Source organism: Puntigrus tetrazona, chromosome 24 (genome assembly GCF_018831695.1).
Source record: "Puntigrus tetrazona isolate hp1 chromosome 24, ASM1883169v1, whole genome shotgun sequence".
NCBI lineage: Eukaryota > Metazoa > Chordata > Actinopteri > Cypriniformes > Cyprinidae > Puntigrus > Puntigrus tetrazona.
In genome coordinates this window covers 6,288,121-6,308,540 of record NC_056722.1, presented here as the reverse complement: position 1 = coordinate 6,308,540, position 20,420 = coordinate 6,288,121, and the positions used below count along the sequence as shown (strand labels likewise).

At 43.0% G+C, this 20,420-nt stretch overlaps 1 protein-coding gene across 4 annotated transcripts in view; it reads right to left on the bottom strand.

Annotated features, from left to right (window-relative positions):
- LOC122329657 (dnaJ homolog subfamily C member 13-like) overlaps positions 1 to 20,420 on the bottom strand; it is a 35,813-nt gene that overhangs the window by 3,306 nt on the left and 12,087 nt on the right. For 2 of the 4 annotated variants that reach the window (XM_043226068.1, XM_043226066.1), the window contains exons 1-44: positions 19,957 to 20,018; positions 19,099 to 19,178; positions 18,442 to 18,611; positions 17,756 to 17,853; positions 17,317 to 17,424; positions 17,088 to 17,243; positions 16,277 to 16,333; positions 16,081 to 16,202; positions 15,936 to 16,011; positions 15,757 to 15,852; positions 14,939 to 15,079; positions 13,145 to 13,162; positions 12,777 to 12,859; positions 12,541 to 12,694; positions 11,670 to 11,773; positions 11,439 to 11,598; positions 11,301 to 11,363; positions 11,106 to 11,207; positions 10,458 to 10,562; positions 10,178 to 10,380; positions 9,200 to 9,284; positions 8,965 to 9,119; positions 8,805 to 8,850; positions 8,567 to 8,721; positions 7,481 to 7,682; positions 7,287 to 7,402; positions 6,242 to 6,320; positions 6,019 to 6,154; positions 5,760 to 5,944; positions 5,033 to 5,107; positions 4,814 to 4,933; positions 3,975 to 4,349; positions 3,510 to 3,623; positions 3,287 to 3,403; positions 2,698 to 2,875; positions 2,517 to 2,608; positions 2,282 to 2,381; positions 1,856 to 1,930; positions 1,666 to 1,778; positions 1,370 to 1,539; positions 1,248 to 1,290; positions 964 to 1,137; positions 641 to 820; positions 418 to 558 (exon numbers count right to left, since the gene is read on the bottom strand). In XM_043226068.1, the coding sequence (XP_043082003.1) occupies positions 418 to 558; positions 641 to 820; positions 964 to 1,137; positions 1,248 to 1,290; positions 1,370 to 1,539; positions 1,666 to 1,778; positions 1,856 to 1,930; positions 2,282 to 2,381; positions 2,517 to 2,608; positions 2,698 to 2,875; positions 3,287 to 3,403; positions 3,510 to 3,623; positions 3,975 to 4,349; positions 4,814 to 4,933; positions 5,033 to 5,107; positions 5,760 to 5,944; positions 6,019 to 6,154; positions 6,242 to 6,320; positions 7,287 to 7,402; positions 7,481 to 7,682; positions 8,567 to 8,721; positions 8,805 to 8,850; positions 8,965 to 9,119; positions 9,200 to 9,284; positions 10,178 to 10,380; positions 10,458 to 10,562; positions 11,106 to 11,207; positions 11,301 to 11,363; positions 11,439 to 11,598; positions 11,670 to 11,773; positions 12,541 to 12,694; positions 12,777 to 12,859; positions 13,145 to 13,162; positions 14,939 to 15,079; positions 15,757 to 15,852; positions 15,936 to 16,011; positions 16,081 to 16,202; positions 16,277 to 16,333; positions 17,088 to 17,243; positions 17,317 to 17,424; positions 17,756 to 17,853; positions 18,442 to 18,574 (5,205 nt within the window). In that variant the 5' untranslated portion in view covers positions 18,575 to 18,611; positions 19,099 to 19,178; positions 19,957 to 20,018. Of the gene's footprint in view, positions 1 to 417; positions 559 to 640; positions 821 to 963; positions 1,138 to 1,247; positions 1,291 to 1,369; positions 1,540 to 1,665; positions 1,779 to 1,855; positions 1,931 to 2,281; positions 2,382 to 2,516; positions 2,609 to 2,697; positions 2,876 to 3,286; positions 3,404 to 3,509; positions 3,624 to 3,974; positions 4,350 to 4,813; positions 4,934 to 5,032; positions 5,108 to 5,759; positions 5,945 to 6,018; positions 6,155 to 6,241; positions 6,321 to 7,286; positions 7,403 to 7,480; positions 7,683 to 8,566; positions 8,722 to 8,804; positions 8,851 to 8,964; positions 9,120 to 9,199; positions 9,285 to 10,177; positions 10,381 to 10,457; positions 10,563 to 11,105; positions 11,208 to 11,300; positions 11,364 to 11,438; positions 11,599 to 11,669; positions 11,774 to 12,540; positions 12,695 to 12,776; positions 12,860 to 13,144; positions 13,163 to 14,938; positions 15,080 to 15,756; positions 15,853 to 15,935; positions 16,012 to 16,080; positions 16,203 to 16,276; positions 16,334 to 17,087; positions 17,244 to 17,316; positions 17,425 to 17,755; positions 17,870 to 18,440; positions 18,612 to 19,098; positions 19,179 to 19,956; positions 20,124 to 20,248; positions 20,341 to 20,420 lie in introns of those variants that run through there. The other 2 variants (XM_043226069.1, XM_043226067.1) reach the window with 2 other exon arrangements.

Here is a 20,420-nt window from a genome sequence, read left to right as displayed (position 1 = left end):
GATTATATATCACTGTTCAAAAGATTCAATTACTTTGGAAAGAAATACTTTCATTCATCAGATTCATGAACAGTCAAGACTTTGTTACATTGTTATATATAACTGTATAAGACTAACATAATATGTAACAAATATATTTGCAACAAATGTAATAATGTAACAAACACAATATTTCATATAAATGCCATTCAAAGAATCCTAAAAATTAAAAAGTATCAGAGAAATGTATTTCTGAAGATCATGTGACACTGAAGACTGGAGTAATGATGCTGAAAATACATCTGTGCTTCACAGAAATAAATGGCACAGGAAACTAAATTGTAATGACATGTCACAATATTATTGTTTTAATTTTAAATGCAGCCTCTTTCAGAAACATTAAAAACCCTAAGCAACTAGAGAGAGTAGAATAAGGACCTGTGCGACCAGCTCCGTCTGCTCCCGCTGGAACATGCGGTTCAGAGCCTCGCAGGCCAGTCCTGCCATATCAGCCCTGAGCTTCATCCCCGTCATCAGCGGGCCGATGGTGTCCAGCGCAGCCATGGAGCGCACACACAGCTGCACACACACACACACACACACACACAGCGTCAGACACCCCTCAGACATCCACATGATCACAGAGAGGAGTGTGCTCTACCTCGTTGTCTGACAGGACGTGGAGCAGGCGGATGGCGCTCTTGGGCACAGCGTTGTTCTTGTGGTTGAGAGCGGTCAGGACACGGGGCAGATGACCGAGAGGAGGAACCTGATCGGCCAGCTGTGTCTGTGAGCTGAAGAGACACACGGCTGCGGTGGTCACCGTCTCCAGAGCCTCACCCTGATCACAGGAGAACACCGCATCCATTAATCAGCAGCTGACAAGTGAAGTCATTAGTTTTGTTCTCTTAGCTTAATAATAAAAAGATATCATTTGCTGTCCACGCTCCTCTGTGCTCGCAGAAGGTCAAGTGTCAGACTCACGTTGGGGTTGTTCTTCTCCAGCAGAGCGGTCAACGTGTCCATCAGCGACACCAGGAACTCTCTGGGCTTGCGCAAAACCCATCCGGGCTGAGCAATGAATATCCGCAGAAAGACACCTCCGACCTCCAGCTCGCTCTGACCTGCTCCGTACGCCACAGAGAAGTCCTCCGGCAGCTGCACACACGTCACACAAATATAATCAGTAATGATTCTTCAGCAGTAAATCATCAGATCAGAATGATTTCTGAAGGATCATGTGACACTGAAGACCGATGTGAATCTACCTTCCAGTTGACGTCAGGATTGTCCTTCTGCTGCTTGAAGTGTCTGTGGGAACAAAAGCAGAGAGCATGAGGCGAGGAGAGGAGAGGCGAGGGAGGAAACAGTGATCTGAGGTCAGACTCACTCCAGCATCATCTCTCTGACGCTGGTGGAGACCGTCTCTCTCGAGCTGTCGTTCCAGATCAGCTCAGGGTTCTCGTGCGTTCCCTCGAAGATGTGCACCGCCGCCTCGGGGTTATCACGCATGGCGTCCATGAAAACGGCCGGCAGGAAGCGCATCAGCGTCAGACGCACCTGAGACACACACACACACACACACACACACACACACACACACACGCTCAGGTGATGGAACCATTAACACACACATGCACCAACTCAAAACATTCACATGACACGCTAGAACCTGCAGGACATTACCTTGGGCCCCACCAGCTTGTCCGAGGTCATCTTGGAGAAGAGCTCGGCCGTCTGTGAGCGCACCTGAGGATGAGTGGAGTTACAGAACAGGTCCAGCAGGTAGATCAGAGCACCTGAGAGACAGACGGAGGAGATCGTGAGACCGAGACTCTGCTCTGAGATCAGCTGCTGAACACACACACACACACACCTTTGTTCATGGCCTCGGTGATGATCTTGGTGTTAGAGGTCAGAGCGTACAGCGTCTCCAGCACCAGCTGACGGCCTGCACACACACACACACACACACACACACACACACACACACACACACGCATGTATGACACAGGTATTACACAGAGAAGGTGACTTCAAGACATTACCTCACCACCACTTCTCAAAAAGCTTATAAATCATACAGAGTTGAGTTTTTTTTGAAAATCTAAAAATGTGAGTAGTTTCCTGTGAGGTGTAGAACAATAACACATACAGTCTGTACAGAATAAGAACATTATACCTATGGAGAGTCCTCATAAACCACAAATACTAACGTGTGTATTAGTTGTCTGTGAGGATGCTGTGGGGGTTGAGTGTATTATTATTATTATTATTATTATTAAAGGGTCAGAAGTCTTACTGGACGGTAAGGAGTGCAGCAGCACCAGCAGGTTAGGCAGAACCAGAGACTCAGCGATGTTGACCACACAGTCCTGATTTGATGTGACCGTATTCACCACCTACGGCAGAACACACACACACACACACACACACACACACACACACACACACACACACACACACACACACAGAGTGAGCGAGCCACGGCCAGCGACTCAGAGGAGTGTGAAACAGCACAGGTGTGTGTAACGAACCTCTAGAGCCAGCTGCTGGACCCGGCCAGCGCCATGGACCCTCAGCAGAGAGAAGAGCAGCTTGAAGTGACCGATGCACTCCGTCTCTGAGCCTGTGATACACACACACACACATCACAAACCAGCTTCTATAAACACACACACCACAAACCAGCTTCTTTAAACACACACACACACACACCTGGGTTGTTCCTGATGACGTTGCGCAGAGCTTCGAGCGCCATCTCTGCCCAGCGCAGTCTCTGAGCGTGCTGCTGCGACTCCACTTTATTAGTCTGGGTCATGGCCAGCAGTGTGTGCAGATACTGAGCCTGAGAGCCCACGTAGTCCAGCAGACTGGACGCCAGCGCCTTCGGGTGCTGACCAACACGACACATTACATCAACCACAACAGAGAGGAAAGACATTCACAATGATTTCTATTTCAGCTTTCTATTCATCTGTGAATCCTGAACAATATCATGCGTCACCGTTTCATAAAAATATTATGCAACTATTCAACACTGATAATAATCAGAAATGTTTGTTGATCAGTAAATCAGTATATTATTCTGATTTCTGAAGATCATGTGACACTGAAGACTGGAGGAATGATGATGAAAATCACTGAAATAAATCACACTTTAACACACATTCACAGAGAAAACAGATGATTTAAAGTGTAATAATAATTTCACAGTTTTTATTGTATTTTTGATCAAATAAAAGCAGCCTCTGTGAGCAGAAGAGACTTCATCTGGATCTTCAGTACAGTAGTGTAGGTGTCTCACCTCCAGAGGAAACGCCGGCTGCTCGTTATAAACCCTAACAAAGATCTCTCCCACAATCAGCTCCTTCCCGTGTTCACTGAACAGGAACTCAGAGCCGAAGCTCCTGTCACACTCGCCCTGCAAACACACACACACACACACACACACACACACACACACACACACACAGTGAGTGTGATGTGGATCAGAGGAGTGTGTGAAGCAGAACATGAGGAGCTCTCACTCTCTTGATGTTGCTCTCCTGCTGCTCCTCCAGGAACTCCACCAGCTCCGCTCTCGTGCCGTTGTTCCAGATCAGATACGGCGTCTCAGAATTACTGTTCAACAGCTTCAGCACCTGGAGAACCAACAGATCCAGAACATCTGTGACCCTGGAGCACTAAACCAGTCATAAGGGCCAGTTTAAAAGCTGGATAAATAATCTTTTCATCTATGTATGATTTGTTAAGATAGGACTTTCAGATTGGCCCAGGATTTATTTATAAATCAGGAATCTGAGGTTATGGTAGGAAATTTATAAAATAACTGATTTACATTTATTATTATGATTATTACATTAGTCATTTAGCAGATTCTATCCAAAAGTGAGGACAATGAAAGCAATCAGAATCAACAAGCCTCTGAAGCACACAGTGTACTGCGGTCTACTTCTACAGATTAGGACCGGGTCCCCGAGCAGCGGCTGTACCTCAGCGGGCGAGCTGTGGCCCAGTCTGCGGGAGATGTAGGGCGTCAGCATGGCCGCCAGGCTCTTCCTGATAGCGGGGTTCTCCGGAGGGAGTTCTCCTCCGCCGGGCTCGTCCTCCGGGCCCCGGGCCCCGCTGTACCCCGCCAGCCGCCCGAGGGCCAGCACGCTCAGCTTGGCCAGGCTGTTGCACACCTGCTGCTGGTTGGTGTCGTGGCTGGCCTGGACGCCGCTCTCCTCCAGAGTGTAGTCGTAGCTGAAGAGACTGGCCAGCAGGTGCCACAGAACCCCGGCCTGATACAGGTGCGTCTGGAGGAAGAAGTCGACCGCGAAGGAGCTGACGCACTCCACCGCCACAGACGCCAGCCGCGGCAGGCCCTGAGACACACACACACACACACTTCCTTTTAAAGTGTTCTTGTTATGTACTCACTACAGTCTAAGAGTTTGGTTTAAGTTAAACTATTAATTAAATCCAAAATAAAGTTTGCATTCACATATTTTTGTGTACACATTATTAGTTTTAATATGTGCATTATTAATATATAAATAATATATAAATAATAATAATTTTAAGGATATATTGATTTTATTATGAAATCTTGACCAACATTTTAAGGTAACATCTTACATTTTAAGATCTTTTAATAATATTTACCCAAACCTTAATACTAATAATAAATCTCTAAACATAAAACATGGCCCATTTAAGAGCATGCATCACGCTTTATATGTAGTCTATAACTCATTGACACAGGTAGTGGTGTTCTGTTTGAATGTGTCCTGCTCTCTGGCGGTGGACAGGAGAGATCTGTGTGTAGTAAAGCGATGTGTGTTCTTACCTTGCCGTAGAAGAGAATGTGACAGATGTCTCTGATGATGTTGGGAAGCTCCACTATTTTCTCTCTGCACTCCTCAAACTGAGCAGCGACGCTATAGCACCTACAGACGTGCCCGCACACCTGGACACACCCAGAACAACATGAGTGTGTGTGTGTGTGTATCTGTGCGCATGTCTGTGTCAGCGTGTGTGTGTGTGTGTGCGTGTGTGTGAGCTGTACCTGCACTGCCATGTCCTCGGCTCTACTGGAGGCGGTCAGCACAGACACACAGCGGGACAGAGCCTCCATCAGCACCTGACACAAACACACACTCATCAGTCTACAGTAAACACATCTCAGCTGGTTAATGTCAGATAGAGCTGGGCTGTACATCTGCAACGATCATCATCGCAATATAATGTTGCTCGAATGACAAGTGTTCAATCAATGTTCGACAAAGTTTATGCAACAAAAGCAGAACAAATCAGGGTGACTCTTTTGAAGCACGACACACAGAGCGTTTCTCTGCTTGGGTCAAAGGTCAAACAGCAGTGCATATATAATGTGTGCATTTATACTAAAAAATATTTGCACTACTGTTTAAACATCTCAGAAACAATAGCTTTATTTTTACCCAAGGTATAGGTGCTGTATTTATAGTTTTGGTTATCACAATCTAAATGTATGCTACTATAGAAAACCAATGGTTACTTTGAATGAAACTCAGACAGTAAGAATAATTAAACTAAACTGAATTACATATAAATAAATATTTGGTAAAATCTCATTATTAACTGGTGGCATGCCCTTTTAAACAGCACATCAGCAAAAACGTGAAATGTTCAAAGAATAGGTTAAAACTACAAATAACCAACCGGTTTCTACTTGGCTTTCATTTATGAGCACACATCTGCCTGTAAAACTGAAATCAAACTGAAGTGAAGCTGATCATTATTGGTATGCTGACCTCGATGCCGCTCTCGCGCCGCAGCTCCTCGGCGTTCAGCGCTGAACAGTTGACCGTGTGGAAGGCCAGCTCGGCGGCGGCCGGTAACAGAGCCGAGGTCTTGGAGAAGAGCTGCTCGTCACCCGTCTCCATGGTGATGGTCTTAATGAGCATGGGGTAGCCGGCGTATTTATAGGGCTCCAGCTCTGAGGAGAGAGAGAGAGGAGGTCAGTCTCTGAGCGTCTGTGGGTCAGGAGCTGTGTCCGAGAGCTCAGCTAACCCTGCTTGTGTCTGTTGAACAGAATACTCTGGGCTTTGAGGATCAGGATGATGTTCTCCGGGTCAGGGCCGTCCACGATACGGGCCGATTTGGTGCACAGGAACTCGTAGGCTTTGTTTACCTTCTCAAACATGTCCTGAACACACACACACGGAGAGAGACTGGTTAGACTTTATTATTATTCATTCACTCACAAGGAGACGCAGTGTGCTGCTGAACGTACCCTGCCCTCCGGGTTCTTGTCTGGATGGTATTTCTGGGCCAATCTGAAATACGCTTTCCTTATCTTACTCTCTTCATGCCTTCAAAAGCACACACACAAATCATCAAAGGACAAAGATTACAGTTAATAAGAACTGCTCTCAGATGAAACTGTCACATGAGAAAGCATTAAAAAAAAAAAAGAAGTATTATACTAGTAATATACTATAATATTTTTCATTATGGGTTAGGGGTATCAGGATGGGGCAATAAATGCTAACAAATATAAATGAAATACTATTAAATGCTGCTTTAAATGCCACTGAATCCGAGTGCTGCGTTATTTACAGTATTTTGGTTTCTCAGTTGAAAAAAAAACATGTTAGAATTCATGGGATAGCTCTAAATTGGTTTAAGTCTCATCTAGCAGTAATTTGTAGTAAAACTCAGTGAATATGTTCCAGCGCCAGCTCCATTAAAGCGTGGAGTCCCTCAAGGGTCTACTCTCAGCCCTCTTCTGTTCTCACTCTACCTTCTCCTTTAGGAACTGTACTTAAAAACATGTTTTGTTTCAGTTTTGTTAAATTGCTCTGCTGATTATACACAGATTTATCTGTTTTTTTAATTTGAAACTTTTAGCAAAGATGAAGCCCTTTCTTTTAGAGAGCATTCAGGATTATTCAAGATTTATTTTCTCACACTATGATAGATCTCTGTATTTGAGAGTTGGCCAGAAAGCTCAAAATGCAGCGATTACTGACAGAAACTCAAAAGTTTGGCCATATTACTCCTACGGCGTCTTCTCTTAAGCTTGCCCTTTTGTATTTGATCTGTTGAGACCATTTCTAGTTTTAAATATCTGTTAGCTCATTTAGTAGCTATGGCCTTTAATTCCTAGACTGATAAATTGTCAAATGTGTATTTGTTTTATGTCTTCCTGTTTTTATGTTTATGCCCATTCTTAGTATTTTATTTGCTTTGATGCAAGCACTGGTTAAACAATACATGCAAAACACAATAAGTGTAACACTCTTCGGTGTTGAACAGCAGGAGTGTGTTGGACTCACTGTCCCTGTCCTTTAGGGAGGTTCAACACTTCATAGGCGTCATCCACGGACATGGAGGGCGGCTTCTTCTCCACCTCTCTCTTCCAGGCGTCCAGCGTGTCCTTCAGCAGCTTGACCTATCACAGAAGACCTCGGCATTAGACAGAGGGACAGAGCTGGTGAGTCTGGTCAGCACCGAGCGGGTGTGAGTGTACCGGATCTCGTATGGGCCAGTCGGGGAAGCGTGTGGAGTCACACAGGTGTCGCAGGTAATAGATGTTACAGAAGAGCTCACTGTCCAGCTGAGGGAAGCTGACCACAGGAATGGGGCAGTACTGATAGAGAGCACGAGTGTTACTCTGCAGACGAGGACTGAAGTCTGCCAGATGAGCGGCGATCTTCTCGATCATCATACGCCTGCCAACACACACACACACACACACACACACACACACACACACACACACACACACACACACACACACACACACACACACACCATAAACAACCAGCATGAAGTAGCTAAGCAGTTACCTCAAAAAAAAAAAAAAAAAATCATGTTTGTTACATTTGAGAGTAAAATAAATGAATAAAAATGACAGACATTTAAAAACAATTTATGGTGTATTAAAAATAACTATTATTTGTAATTTTTTTTGCCTAAAATATTACTAAAGAAAAAATGATGCTGGATGTATTTTTGGCGGGTTTAAGTCTGTCAGGATAAATAAATAGAAACAAAACTTCCAGCAGGTGGCAGCAAGTCCCTCAAATGATCAAACCATTCAACTGGTTCAATGAGAAACAAAGCAAGTGCCTGTATCCCAATATGCATACTATCTATCTTAAATTCTATTTCATGTTAGTAGTTTTGAATACTATTTAGGGAGGGTGGATAGTAGGCTATATACACTGAGAAGCAGAGAGAGTCCATCAGAAAGGATGCTGAATCACTGGATCACTCGACGCATTCAAGGAAGAGAGCACCGTGTGAAATTATTAGCACATTTGTGCTCTGATATTTAGAAATGTACATTGTTTGTGCAATTAACATAAAACCCCATTTATAGATATTTCTGTTTCATTGCTGGAATTATTACGTTTTACGTAATACACAAAATTAATAATCCAAAGAGGATGGTAAAGGGGATAGTGGTTTTACAGAGGGGATGCCACCCCCCTCACTTCAGCCCTGAACGCATGCATGTATTTTTGTATGTAGTTGTGTGTGTGTGTGTGTGTGTGTGTGTGTGTGTGTGTGTGTGCACAGAACAGAGTAGAGCGAGGAATGAGAAGCCGACCTCATCTCGCTGCTCCAGATGGCTTCAGGTGTGTCGAATTCTCCCAGGAATATCTCGGAGAAGCGCTCGGCCTCGTAGTTCTCCAGGTAACACACCATGGCCTCCGGCAGCATGGAGCCCAGCACGCTCCTCTGAACGATGTCCAGGCCTTTAGCCTGTGGGTCATCACAGAACACAGATCAAACACACTCACTTTTACCAAGTTATTCATGCACAGATCCTGTCTCTGCTGCTTTACCTCCTCTGATTTAAAAGCCTGCTTCAGGTGAGTGTATTTCAAGAACCTACGGAGAAGAACACAGTTACACACATATGGGAAGTGATCACAAATATGAATTTCTCTGCAGCACATAACCAGGACTGAGCTGTGTTTCTGGGCCTAAGATCTAGTGAGGTACCGAGCCACGGGCAGCACGTTGGAGCCGGTGTACATCATGATGAAGAAGAAGACTCCGGTCAGGTAGAGCCGCTGAAGGTTAGGGTTGTCCTGCATCACCAGGTACAGCAGGTTGGCTACTTTCTCCACCAAGATGGGGTCAAAGGTCAAGAGCAGCTGCAAAGAGTCAGGAAAAGGACAACTGGGGTTAAGTTCATGAAAGCAGACTTTATAAAGAGCCAGAGTCTGATCTGTACCTGGACGATGTGAGGCAGACAGGTGCTGTCGCTGATGAGTCTCTTCACCTTCGGCAGAGGCCTGATAATGGCATTGTCTTGGTCCCTAAACACAAACACAGTGACGATTATTATTTAGAGGACAGCGAAAACACATTTAGACATATTCCAACACGAAGATAAAGGTGTCTGAATGTCTTTGCTTAAGAAATGATTCCAGACCTTTATCTTCAGAGGTTTTCACTCACTTTTGCATTTACTATATTATACTTTGGCCATTAAACGCAATAGAATTCATTCGAATCCCATTTCTAACACTGTATAGAAAATACAAAAAGGTAATTGTGACTTTTTAATCACACAATGCGTATCTTGACTCTGCTTCTGATCATCATCTCAGAAGGACACTAAATAAGCTCATAATTCTGAGAATAACCGTACGAAACTGACATAAACCGTAACTGTATTTTTGATTTCTTTGATGAAAAAAAAAAGTTTTCTCTCAACTCAAACTCTTCTCAAAATTGTGCAAAAAAAAAAAAAAAAAAATCAGATTAGATACTGTCAAACACCTAGAGCACTTATTAGTTTATTCACTATAGTTTAAAAAAAATGGTAACGAAACAAAACAAGAACTAAGCTGCATCAGAACAAATTCATCTTGATAATGTAAAAACTTCGATAGAAAGGTATGTAATGAACTGGCTTGAATATCTGTCAGCTGTTAAATTTAAAAACACAACTAGATAATTCAATTTTATCTCAATCAGCTACCAAACTACACTTCACTGCGTTCAGTCTGTGGTGGAAAAAGATCACTTTATCAATTAAAGAAAGACACTTTCATTTTCAGACCCAAATTTCACTGGTAGTCCATGAAGAATGCTTTGGATATACGTCACAGTTTACTTTATTCTGCTCTCCTTCCCTACATTTATGAACTGTAGTAAACTGAAGTCTGGGTTGTGAAAGGTGAGTGATTGACTGTAAAGACTGCACCGGCTCGGGAAGTAGGAGCACATGGTGATGAGCATGTTGAGGATGAGCGTGGCCAGATCACTCTCGTTCATCACGGCCTGTCCAGCGGCCAGCAGGCTCCACTTCAGCTGAGGGATGGCCTGCAGCGGTCTCCAGCCGTCCATGCCCTGAGCCCAGCAGCGCGTCTTAGCGGTCAGGGTCCCGGCGCTCCAGAACTCCTGCATCTGAACACACAGACGGAGAGGTCAGGGCCGGACCAGCTCCACACACTCCAGCTGAGCACACACACACACACACACACCTCCTCGAAGCTGAAGGGCCCTCTCCGCTCTTTATCTGCGTTCCCAAAGTACCACTCCTTCTCGCTCTCGCGCTTCATGTCTGGTGCTGCTTCTATCACATTACTCTGGAACACACACACACACACACACACACACACACACACACACATCAGCAGAGACGCCAGCATCTGACATCAAACACATCATAAACACAGAACTGTCTAAAAGAAAAGTATTTTTCAACAAAAATAGTAGAAACAGTGAACTATTATTATAACCTAAAACAGCTGTTTTCCCTGTGAATAATTTATTTCTGTGATTTTCAAGTGTTAAATTATAGATGTATGACCTATAAAGATATTCGACATTTACATTTTTCAAATACAAAAAAATAATATGTATTGCAATTAATTGTTGAACAAATTCATATTAAATACTAACAGTCTAATGACTGATAGTTGACATGTAGTTGCAAAGCTACTGAGTGTTAATAAACGTCTAAAGTGGACTATCAGAGTAACTAATGTCAGGTGGTGCGACCGTGGTTTATTTCTTTAACATGCATAACATGCAGAACAAAGGTCTCAGTAATTTTTCTGAAAGTAAAAATCACAAATTTAATATGAATTTGTGCACAAGAACTCTAGAGTTGTACTCCACACACACACCTGCAGCGGGACCGTGGCTCTGCTGGTGTGAAGGTGAGCGAGGGTCAGCAGGTCCACTAATATACGCACTCCGTTAGAATCCATGATCTCCTTCACATTTTTCTGTTTGAACAGGAAGAGCAAAATCATAAAGTGTTTCCCGGACACACAGCTCTCACGGTGTACGTGGAGTTTTATCAGCACCATGTTCCTGACCTTGTTGAGGATGAGTTTGTTGAGGAAGAGGATGAGTCTGTCTCTCTCCAGCTTGTCTGTACACTGCAGATATAAGACACGAGATTACAGCACACTGCTTCTACTGATCAGAGACTGAGTTTGGAGCTGGACACTGACCCGGTCCAGCATGCCCACGATGTACTTGGTGTCGGTGAAGGGTCCGATCTCCTCGCAGCACTTCCCGTAGACGATGGCGAGCGCTTGCAGACACAGACACTTCATGGCCACTTTAGGAGTCAGCAGGAAGCGATGGTAGAGCTCGTTAAAGAACTCGTACCTGCAGAGAGACGGGATGATCAGGATAACAGACGAGATGAGCGTCGCTCGAGTCTGTGCTCAGAAACCTACGATCTCTTGATGGCCCCTGATTCTTCGTTCTCGTCTTCCTCCAGCAGCAAACGCAGGTAATAATCCCCGATCTTGATCTCATCAGAGAGGCACTCGTACTTCACCTGAACACAACACAGACCTTAGTTTTTATTCTTCTTCTTCTTATTATTATTAGGGGTGTAACGGTACACAAACATGATGGTTCAGTACATTGGTTTGGAGTAGTAGTAGTATAAAATTATTTAGTGCCTTCTGAGCATCAACCCTATTTTCAAAACTGTAAAAACCAGCAACTTGGGTTTTAACATTAAGTTCAGTATGGCTTCGGTGCATCAGGAGGAAAAAACTCAACACAACTGCATTTTCTTATTTCTCAAAACAAACAATGGTTTACTGAGCAAATTGCTCTTTAAGTAAATTCAATTATTTTTAAAATTAAGACATCACTAACAAGTTCTTAATGAAGTACACATTCTAATATTAAATAAAATACTCTTCACTAGACTTCTCTAGCATAGCATCATATTTCTCTCGCTGTATGATGACTTTTGACATGTTGTTTACGAGCTAACCTTAATAACATCTTTCTGTGGTTTAAACTAGTAATAAAGAGTAAAGGATGATTGAGTCGCTGTTAGAACTGAAGTGTCAGTATTATACAGTAATATCTTGCTACATCAAAGACAGCATTTATTATCTCAACTTCCTGAAATAACAGAACGAGTTGTTGAAAACACGTGTATCAAACCGAAAGATTTTTAATATGAAAGTGTGTACCATTAAACCCCTAATTATTTTTCATCAACATTTTAAATTATATTCAAATCGATTAAAACTGGTGTTAAATATCTGTATCTCCAGCGTATGGACACACGGGTCACCGGCGTACCTCGAACTCTTGGTGGTTCCAGGAGATGATGCTAGCACTGCCCAGCTCACGGTCCACACCGAAGGAGCGCATCTCAGCCTCCAGAGCGTCCCGCAGCTCCTCACGAGTCTTCAGGTTCCAGATCAGGTTAGAGCGAGCGTGATCTAGCTGGAACCTGCGCACACACACACGTGTGTCACACACAGACACACACAGACACACACACAACTCTCTCAGAGAGAAACAGGCTCGGTTACTTGTAGTAGAACAGCTCCCAGTTGGACTCGATCTTGATGCGCTGCCGTCTCTTCCTCAGGATGACCGGCTTCTGGTTAGTGTTCTGCAATCAGGGACAGAAGGAATCAAGCAGCACTCTGTTGATTCTGAACTGCATGTTCTCAATATAATGGTGTTTTATGAGACAAATAATCTATAACAGGATGTGAGGATGATGCTGATGACTCCCGAGCTGTGAAATGATCAACATGTGTTTTTAAGATACGATCCCACTCTAAACAACTGAAGACATGACGCCAAAAGATCTAACAGTCAGTGAGAATGAAAACACACACACTACACGAGAGAGAGAGAGAGAGAGAGTCTCTGATTGGATAAAACTACTCACCAGGTTATTCCTGTCCTGCTGCATTGATTGACAGCAGAGAGCACAATAAGAGCCGATGGGGGGGGGGCAGAGATAAGAGAGGTTATTGGTCCTGAGATCAACCAATCACACGTCTGCTAAACACCAGCTGCTTTCATCAACACTGTGAGAATCTCAATCAAGCTGGCGTGAATGAGTGATTGGAGGCTCAAGAGCGAAGAATGATGATGAGGATGATGATTAAGTCATGATCTTGAAACCAAAGCTGTGCCTTCATCTGCAGCTCATGCTCCACATCAACAAACCTTAAATCATCTTGGGATCAGATGACTCCAATAAATGCTAGATGGTGCATCATCATGCAGTTTCGCTCAAGACCCAATTTTAGGCATTCGTTATTGTTTTGGTGGAGATTTAACAGGCGATATTTCCTTGTTTATGCACATTTCCAGTCATTTTACATTTAAATATCACATTTCATGCTCACTTAATTAGCCTTAATAAATAACAGTTCAATTAAAGTTTTAGCAAAGATTTGTTTTATGACATACATTATGTTGTGATGAAAATGTTTAAAATAATAAATATAAACTAAAATCAACAATCAATCAATATATACAATTTACATCTTTAGAATTATATAGGAAGACGAATTGAGATTTATGAATTATGACAAATGACCAGCGTATCAGCAATAGCTAGAATTTCATCCATTTTAAGTCATTTATTTAAGCCGAAAAAGCGCTACAGAATACAGGAGCAGGCACAGTAATGGTCTGCAGATGTTTAGCTGCCTACGAGGATCATTAGATCTCCAGCAAGACGTGTTTGAGTGTTTGTTATTAGTAAAGACCACAGACAGAAGATTAGAGAAACCCAACAGAGCCTGCATTGATAGCCCTAACCATAAAGATCTGAACAGATCCAGACCAGACCAGACCAGACCAGCAGGATGAGAAACCAGCAGATCCAGAAGAGAACAGCCCCGCTCCAGCAGTGTTAACATGCCCAGCGTTCAGCAGCAATAACATAACAGGGATGTAACGATATCACCATAGATCATGTATGTAGTGTTTTAAAAATGTGGAACTTTGATAAAAATGCACTTTTTTGTCCCAAATGTTGTATTTCTGATGAACCCTATCTGCATTCAAGTGATGATAACACAAAGATTCATGGTTCATTATTTTGATGTATAATATATTCATATATGCGTAGCAGAAAATATTCTGAGGGCCGTCAAAATTAGGTGAAAATCATGAAAAACGCTGGCGAGGAAAGAGTTAACTAAGAAAACTTAAGACAGTGAACTGACACGTACATGAACTGAAGCCTCTTTTTATTTGAAGAATACTGTCACTAGTGTTTTCAGAAGCCAAACTAATTAGAATATATTAATAATAATAATAATAATAATAATAATAACAACGGCAGTATTAGACATATTGTGTAAAATAACCGCACTGTAAATCAAGTGAATACTGTAAATGAATAAATATTTTCATATGTATAAATTAAAGCACTTCTTTCCTAGTTTCTAGAATTATAAGAGAGATCTGGACTACATGTAAACCGCTAGCTGTCAGTAATTCTTTCTATACTGTGCTTTGGTTTGAGTTTGTTCGACAGACATAATATAATAAAATATAATGATTTGAAATACCTTTTATGTGAGAATAAGAAGTTCATATTATATTTTAAAAACTACACTTTTTGTCCTCAAGACCTGTCCTTTCTTATCGTCATATGTTCATGATAATATTGTTTCATCCCTACACAATAACTGAAGTGCAGCAGTAAGTCACCGAGTCTCACCTCCTTCTGAGCGATGCCCATCTTATCTCTCCAGTGCATCAGCACGATGTCGGCCTTCTCTTTGGCGAACTTCTCCACCTCTTTAGCAGCTTTACCCGCGATACGCTGCCACTCCGGGACTTTATTCCTGCCAAACTGGTCCTGCAAACACATTATAAATGGATTGAAGTGGACTAGTGATTTAAATCAAGAGAATAGTTCATCTTTAGACTCGATGGAGGTTGCCAGATTGAGAAATCACAAGCGGAACGAGAGTAGCTGTTTAAGTTGATGTTTTGTTGGTGTTTAATATTTCTCTGGTCAAGGAGATCTCTAGACGGACCGGTCAGGTACAATCTGAGATCTCTGACCGAGTTCATTTACTGACCTCCTTCCTTTAATGTGTTTTCCAATCAGAACCAAACCAAAGACAGACACTCTGTCACAGAACACAGTTCAGAGTAACTGGATGTGAACGTTTGCTAAATCTCTATAAACATAATGATATTGTATGATGAAGTACAGACAGATGTGGTGCTTCTTAGCTGTTCATAAGGAATGTTTTTTTTTTGTTCACACTACTAGAAAGAAAACATTTTAATAGACAAGTGTTGTTTGTTTTATTGCACGTCTGTAGACTATAATTCATATAGTAGACTTTTTTTTCTGTACTGACTGTCGAGCCTGGCTTTATCCAATGTACAGACATGAGTTCTGGAAATGTATGTAAATAAATGCATATTTTAGACATTGTCTCATGTCATAAATCCTGTAATGCAGGACTTTTCTGAACGTGATGAATAAACTGAAGGTTTAGGTGAAGGTCTGGACGCTCGTACCGTAGCGATCTTGACGTTGTCACGGATGTGCATTCTGTCCACGTCTTTCTCAGGCACGAGGTCGGAGCTGTCCAGATACGCCAGCAGACCGGTGGGCTAAAGGACACACAGCGATGGAAGATTTCAGAGCTAGCTCAAGAGGAGAGAGTAAGTGAGCGTCCGGTCCCGTGTCCACTCACCAGGATCCTCTTGAGCAGGTTCAGGGCGATGGGGTTTTCTGCCGTCCACAAACCCACCAGATGCCGACTCAGCTGCCTGCGGATGACAGACAGAGATCAGTCCTGCTTCATCACAGTGAGAGAGATGGGGCCGAGCCGGACTGACCTGTTAGTGAGCATCCGCTGGTCAGCGCTGACCGTAAACATGGAGGTGTGCAGGTGTCTGGGCAGAGCTCCTTCACTCAGAGCCAGCTCCTGCATCTTCCCGGCGATCTCCTTATCTCCCTCCTGACAGACGAGACGAGACGAGACGGGTCAGACACAGACAGAAGAGCACAGACACGCTGAGGAACAGCTCTCACCTCGATGATGGCCTTCATGATCAGACCGGCTCCTTTAACGATGGCCATCGACGGGTGCTGAGAGAGAAGAGCTCATCATTACACTGGTCACACTTATAATCTGACCTCTGCTTCAAAGAAATGCAGTTCTTTTAAACATGGACTGAAGTCAGAATCCGATCAGAAAAAAGTTAAAGGTGTACATTTCAGTAGAATGACTAGCTACGGCGTTATCTTTCAAACCGCTATGTAAACAAAACGTTTCCTATATTTTTCTGCAAACATTATGTTTTTTAACGATTTTTACTTTTCATTGTTTCAGGATTTTTTCCAGCTGTGGAGGCAGGACTATGATCACGTGCACTCAATTTAATTTAACTAAAAAACACAAGTACATAATAAAATAAGAACAAATAAATGAATGGCAAGCAATAACACAAAGAAAATCAATACACTTTCTACCACTGTAATGGCATTAATGTGTCATTAAGTTAAATTCAAACATTTATATTTATATGCTTTTTGAAAATTTTGTATTAAAATAAGGTAATAATATTGAATGAGACAAACAAGTAGTATTAATTAAAAAAAGATTTGTACTGCAAATAAATCTGTGAATAATTAAAAAAATAATAATTTCTTCATCAGTATATTACGTGGCACTGAAGACTGGAGTAATGATGCTGTGCTTCACAGAAATAAATGACACTTTAACACTTTCACATCTGTGCTGTATTAAACTGGACTAATAGTTTACCATTTTCACTATTTCTGATTAAATAAATGTGGTCTCTGTGAACAGAAGAGACCTGAGCAGCATGTGACCCCTGACCTGGAAGAGCTTGAAGAGCGTCCGTCCGTCGGAGGCCACCATCTCCAGCAGCATGTCGAACTGCTGTCCCTCGGTGGTCTCGCTGTAAGGAGCGCAGAGGGCAAAGGTCAGGAAGTCCAGCAGCGAGCTGATGACGAGGGCTCCAGTGCCGTGTTCCTGAGAGACAAACACAGAGTGAGCTAAACACCGTTCAGGCCGTCTCCATCAGACCCACGGGCCCCAGACGCACCACATTACTGAGGAACTTCTCCAGCAGGTTCTCCAGGAACTTCTTGGAGGAGAGCAGAGAGGCTTTGTTCAGCTGCTCCTGTCGCAGGTCGTAGTCATCGTGCATCGGCTGCGCGCACACACACACACACACACACACACACACACACACGCCGCACACACACACGCGGCGCGACACGCACGCGCGCACGCAGACGCGCACACGCGCGCACGCTGCAGCGCCAGACGCGCAGACACACACACACGCGCAGACACACACACACGCGCAGACACACACACACGCGCAGACACACACACACGCGCAGACACACACACACGCGCAGACACACACACACGCGCAGACACACACACACGCAGACACACACACACAGACACGTGAGCCATGTGTTATTGATTCAGACATTAAAATGAATGTAGAGGTGGTTTAGAGCTGGACTTACACACATCAGAGCACACAGCATGTCTATGGCTGCATGCGTCACACCGTTGTTGTTTCTTTTAAGTGCTTTCACCGTTTTTACTCCCAACTTCTCTAAACCTGCAAGACGGCCAGAAAAGTATAGGAAAAATCATTTCTTAAATATACCTTACAAAATAAATATATAACATTATATTTTTATAACATTATAGATGACCCAGAAAAACAAATAAATAAAAAAAAAAAAAAAAAAAAAATCACTGCCATTTCTGATAATCCATTCAATATTTGCATGTTCATACAAATAGCGAATGAATCCTAGATGTATAAATAGTGGACAGGAGCACAACTAGTCAATTCATACATCTCAGTGACCCAGAAATACTAATATATGACAGAAAGAGCAGGTGAAAGGCGTTTCAACAAAAGAAGAAACGTACAATAGCAAAACAAATGAAGATTTCCTTAAAATGGTTTCAGACAGGAAAGCCAATGAAGAGACAGATGGACAGAAATGAGAAAGAAAAGGGGTACACTGAGATATATGGACTAATATTTACATTGCAGCTTCGAGTCCACCCATGAGACCAGACCTTAGAACAACAGAGCGATTTTATTAAAGCTGAGTCTCAGCAAGCAACAGATCAACAGTCTCACACACACTCTCAGGTGTGTTTAAACGCTGTGCGTGAGAAAGACGATTCATACTTTGGCAGCTGTGTGAAGGCCTGGAAGCCGGCTTTGGACGCCACCAGACGCCTGATGGCCTGGAACTGGGCCTCCAGCTCAGAGTTGGGCCCCGGAAGCTCCAAGTCCTGAGAGAGGAGGGCCAGGATGGCATTATTGATCAACTTCTCCTTATTCTCCGAGAATAGACCCTAGAGAGGGAGCATAGAGGGGTGGATGTGATGAAATCAAACACTGACCACACAGACACACACACACACAGACACACACACACACACACACACACACACACACACACACACACACACACAGACAGAGAGACACACACAGAGAGAGACACACACAGAGAGAGTCACACACAGAGAGAGACACACACACACACTCACACACACACACTCACACACACACACTCACACACACACACTCACACACACACACAGAGAGACACACACACCGGCACACACACACACACAGACACAGACACACACACAGACACAGACACAGACACAGACACACACACACACAGACAGAGAGAGACACACACACACAGAGAGACACACACACACACACACACACACACACACACACACACACACACATACAGACACACACACAGACACACGGACAGACACACGGACAGACACACGGACAGACACACGGACACACACACACACTCACGTCCTGCGTGACGGCGTGTAATACTCCGCTGTAGGAGATGTTGGCGTTAAATCTGAACACTGCATCTGCAAAATTACAATCTACAAGAAACAAACAGGACCAAGTTAAACGAGTTCACAAGATTAAAAAAAATAGAAAATAAGATTTCAGACAAATTAATTCAGTAGTTAGTTTTTAAGTAAATTTTAATTGTCAAGCGTTTTAAATAACATAATACAGATCCATAACATCTTCCATTTTAGAGGCCAGTAAGATTTTTTTTTATGTTTCTTAAACACTTTTGCTCATCAAGGATGCATTTATTTGATCAAATACAATCAAAACAGTGAAATATTATAAAAATATCAATTTAATATGCAGAATATTATTAATATTGTTATTATCATAATTACTCCAGTCTTCAGTGTCACATCATCTTCAGAAATCATAATATACTGATTTACTGATCAAAGAATATTGCTAATAATTATTGTTAAAAACAGTTGTGCTGCACAATTTTATTTTTCAGGATTCACAGATGAATAGAAAGTTCAAAAGAACAGCATTCTTTTGAAATAGAAATGTTTTATCACATAAATGCCTTTACTTTTACCTAATAAATGTATTTAATGTATCCCTGTTCAATAGAAGTATTAATAAAATAATAATAATAACATACTGACCTATAACTATAGAGATAGAGAGTCGGACCTGTAACCTGAAGGTCACGGGTTCAAGTCTCAGCTGTATTGTGAGCTAAACACCGTGTAAACTGATCTCAGATCTCAGATCAGTGGGTCTTCACTAATACTAGCTGAAAAAACATGGTGTTGATAGAGGTGTTTAGTGTTTAATCTGAGGAGGTGGTGCTGGACGTACTGGGTGGAGCGGCGAGGAACCTGAGGTGCAGGCTCTCCACCTCTTCATCCACAGGCATGCTGAGGAGGCCCCAGCGCTGGCCCCGCTGTGTGGGGGCCATCTTCACACACACGTCCCTGTTCCCCGACGCCCGCACGCTGTCCAGCAGACTGGCCAGCAGAGAGTCCCTGCACGCACACGCACACACACACACACACACACACACACACACACACACACACACACACACACACACACGGTCAGACTCTGAGACTCCACGCAGGACACACAGGAGCTATCACTGAGACACTACCTTTCTGTGGAGCAGTACTTCCGGATCTGACCCCGGATGAACTCGACAGTGAACACCTGAGGATTGTCTGCGTCACAGATCAGAGCGAAAACCTACACACACACACACACACACACAAAAAGAGATTTTACAACATAGACACTAGTTTATACATTTCCCTTTTTATGTACGT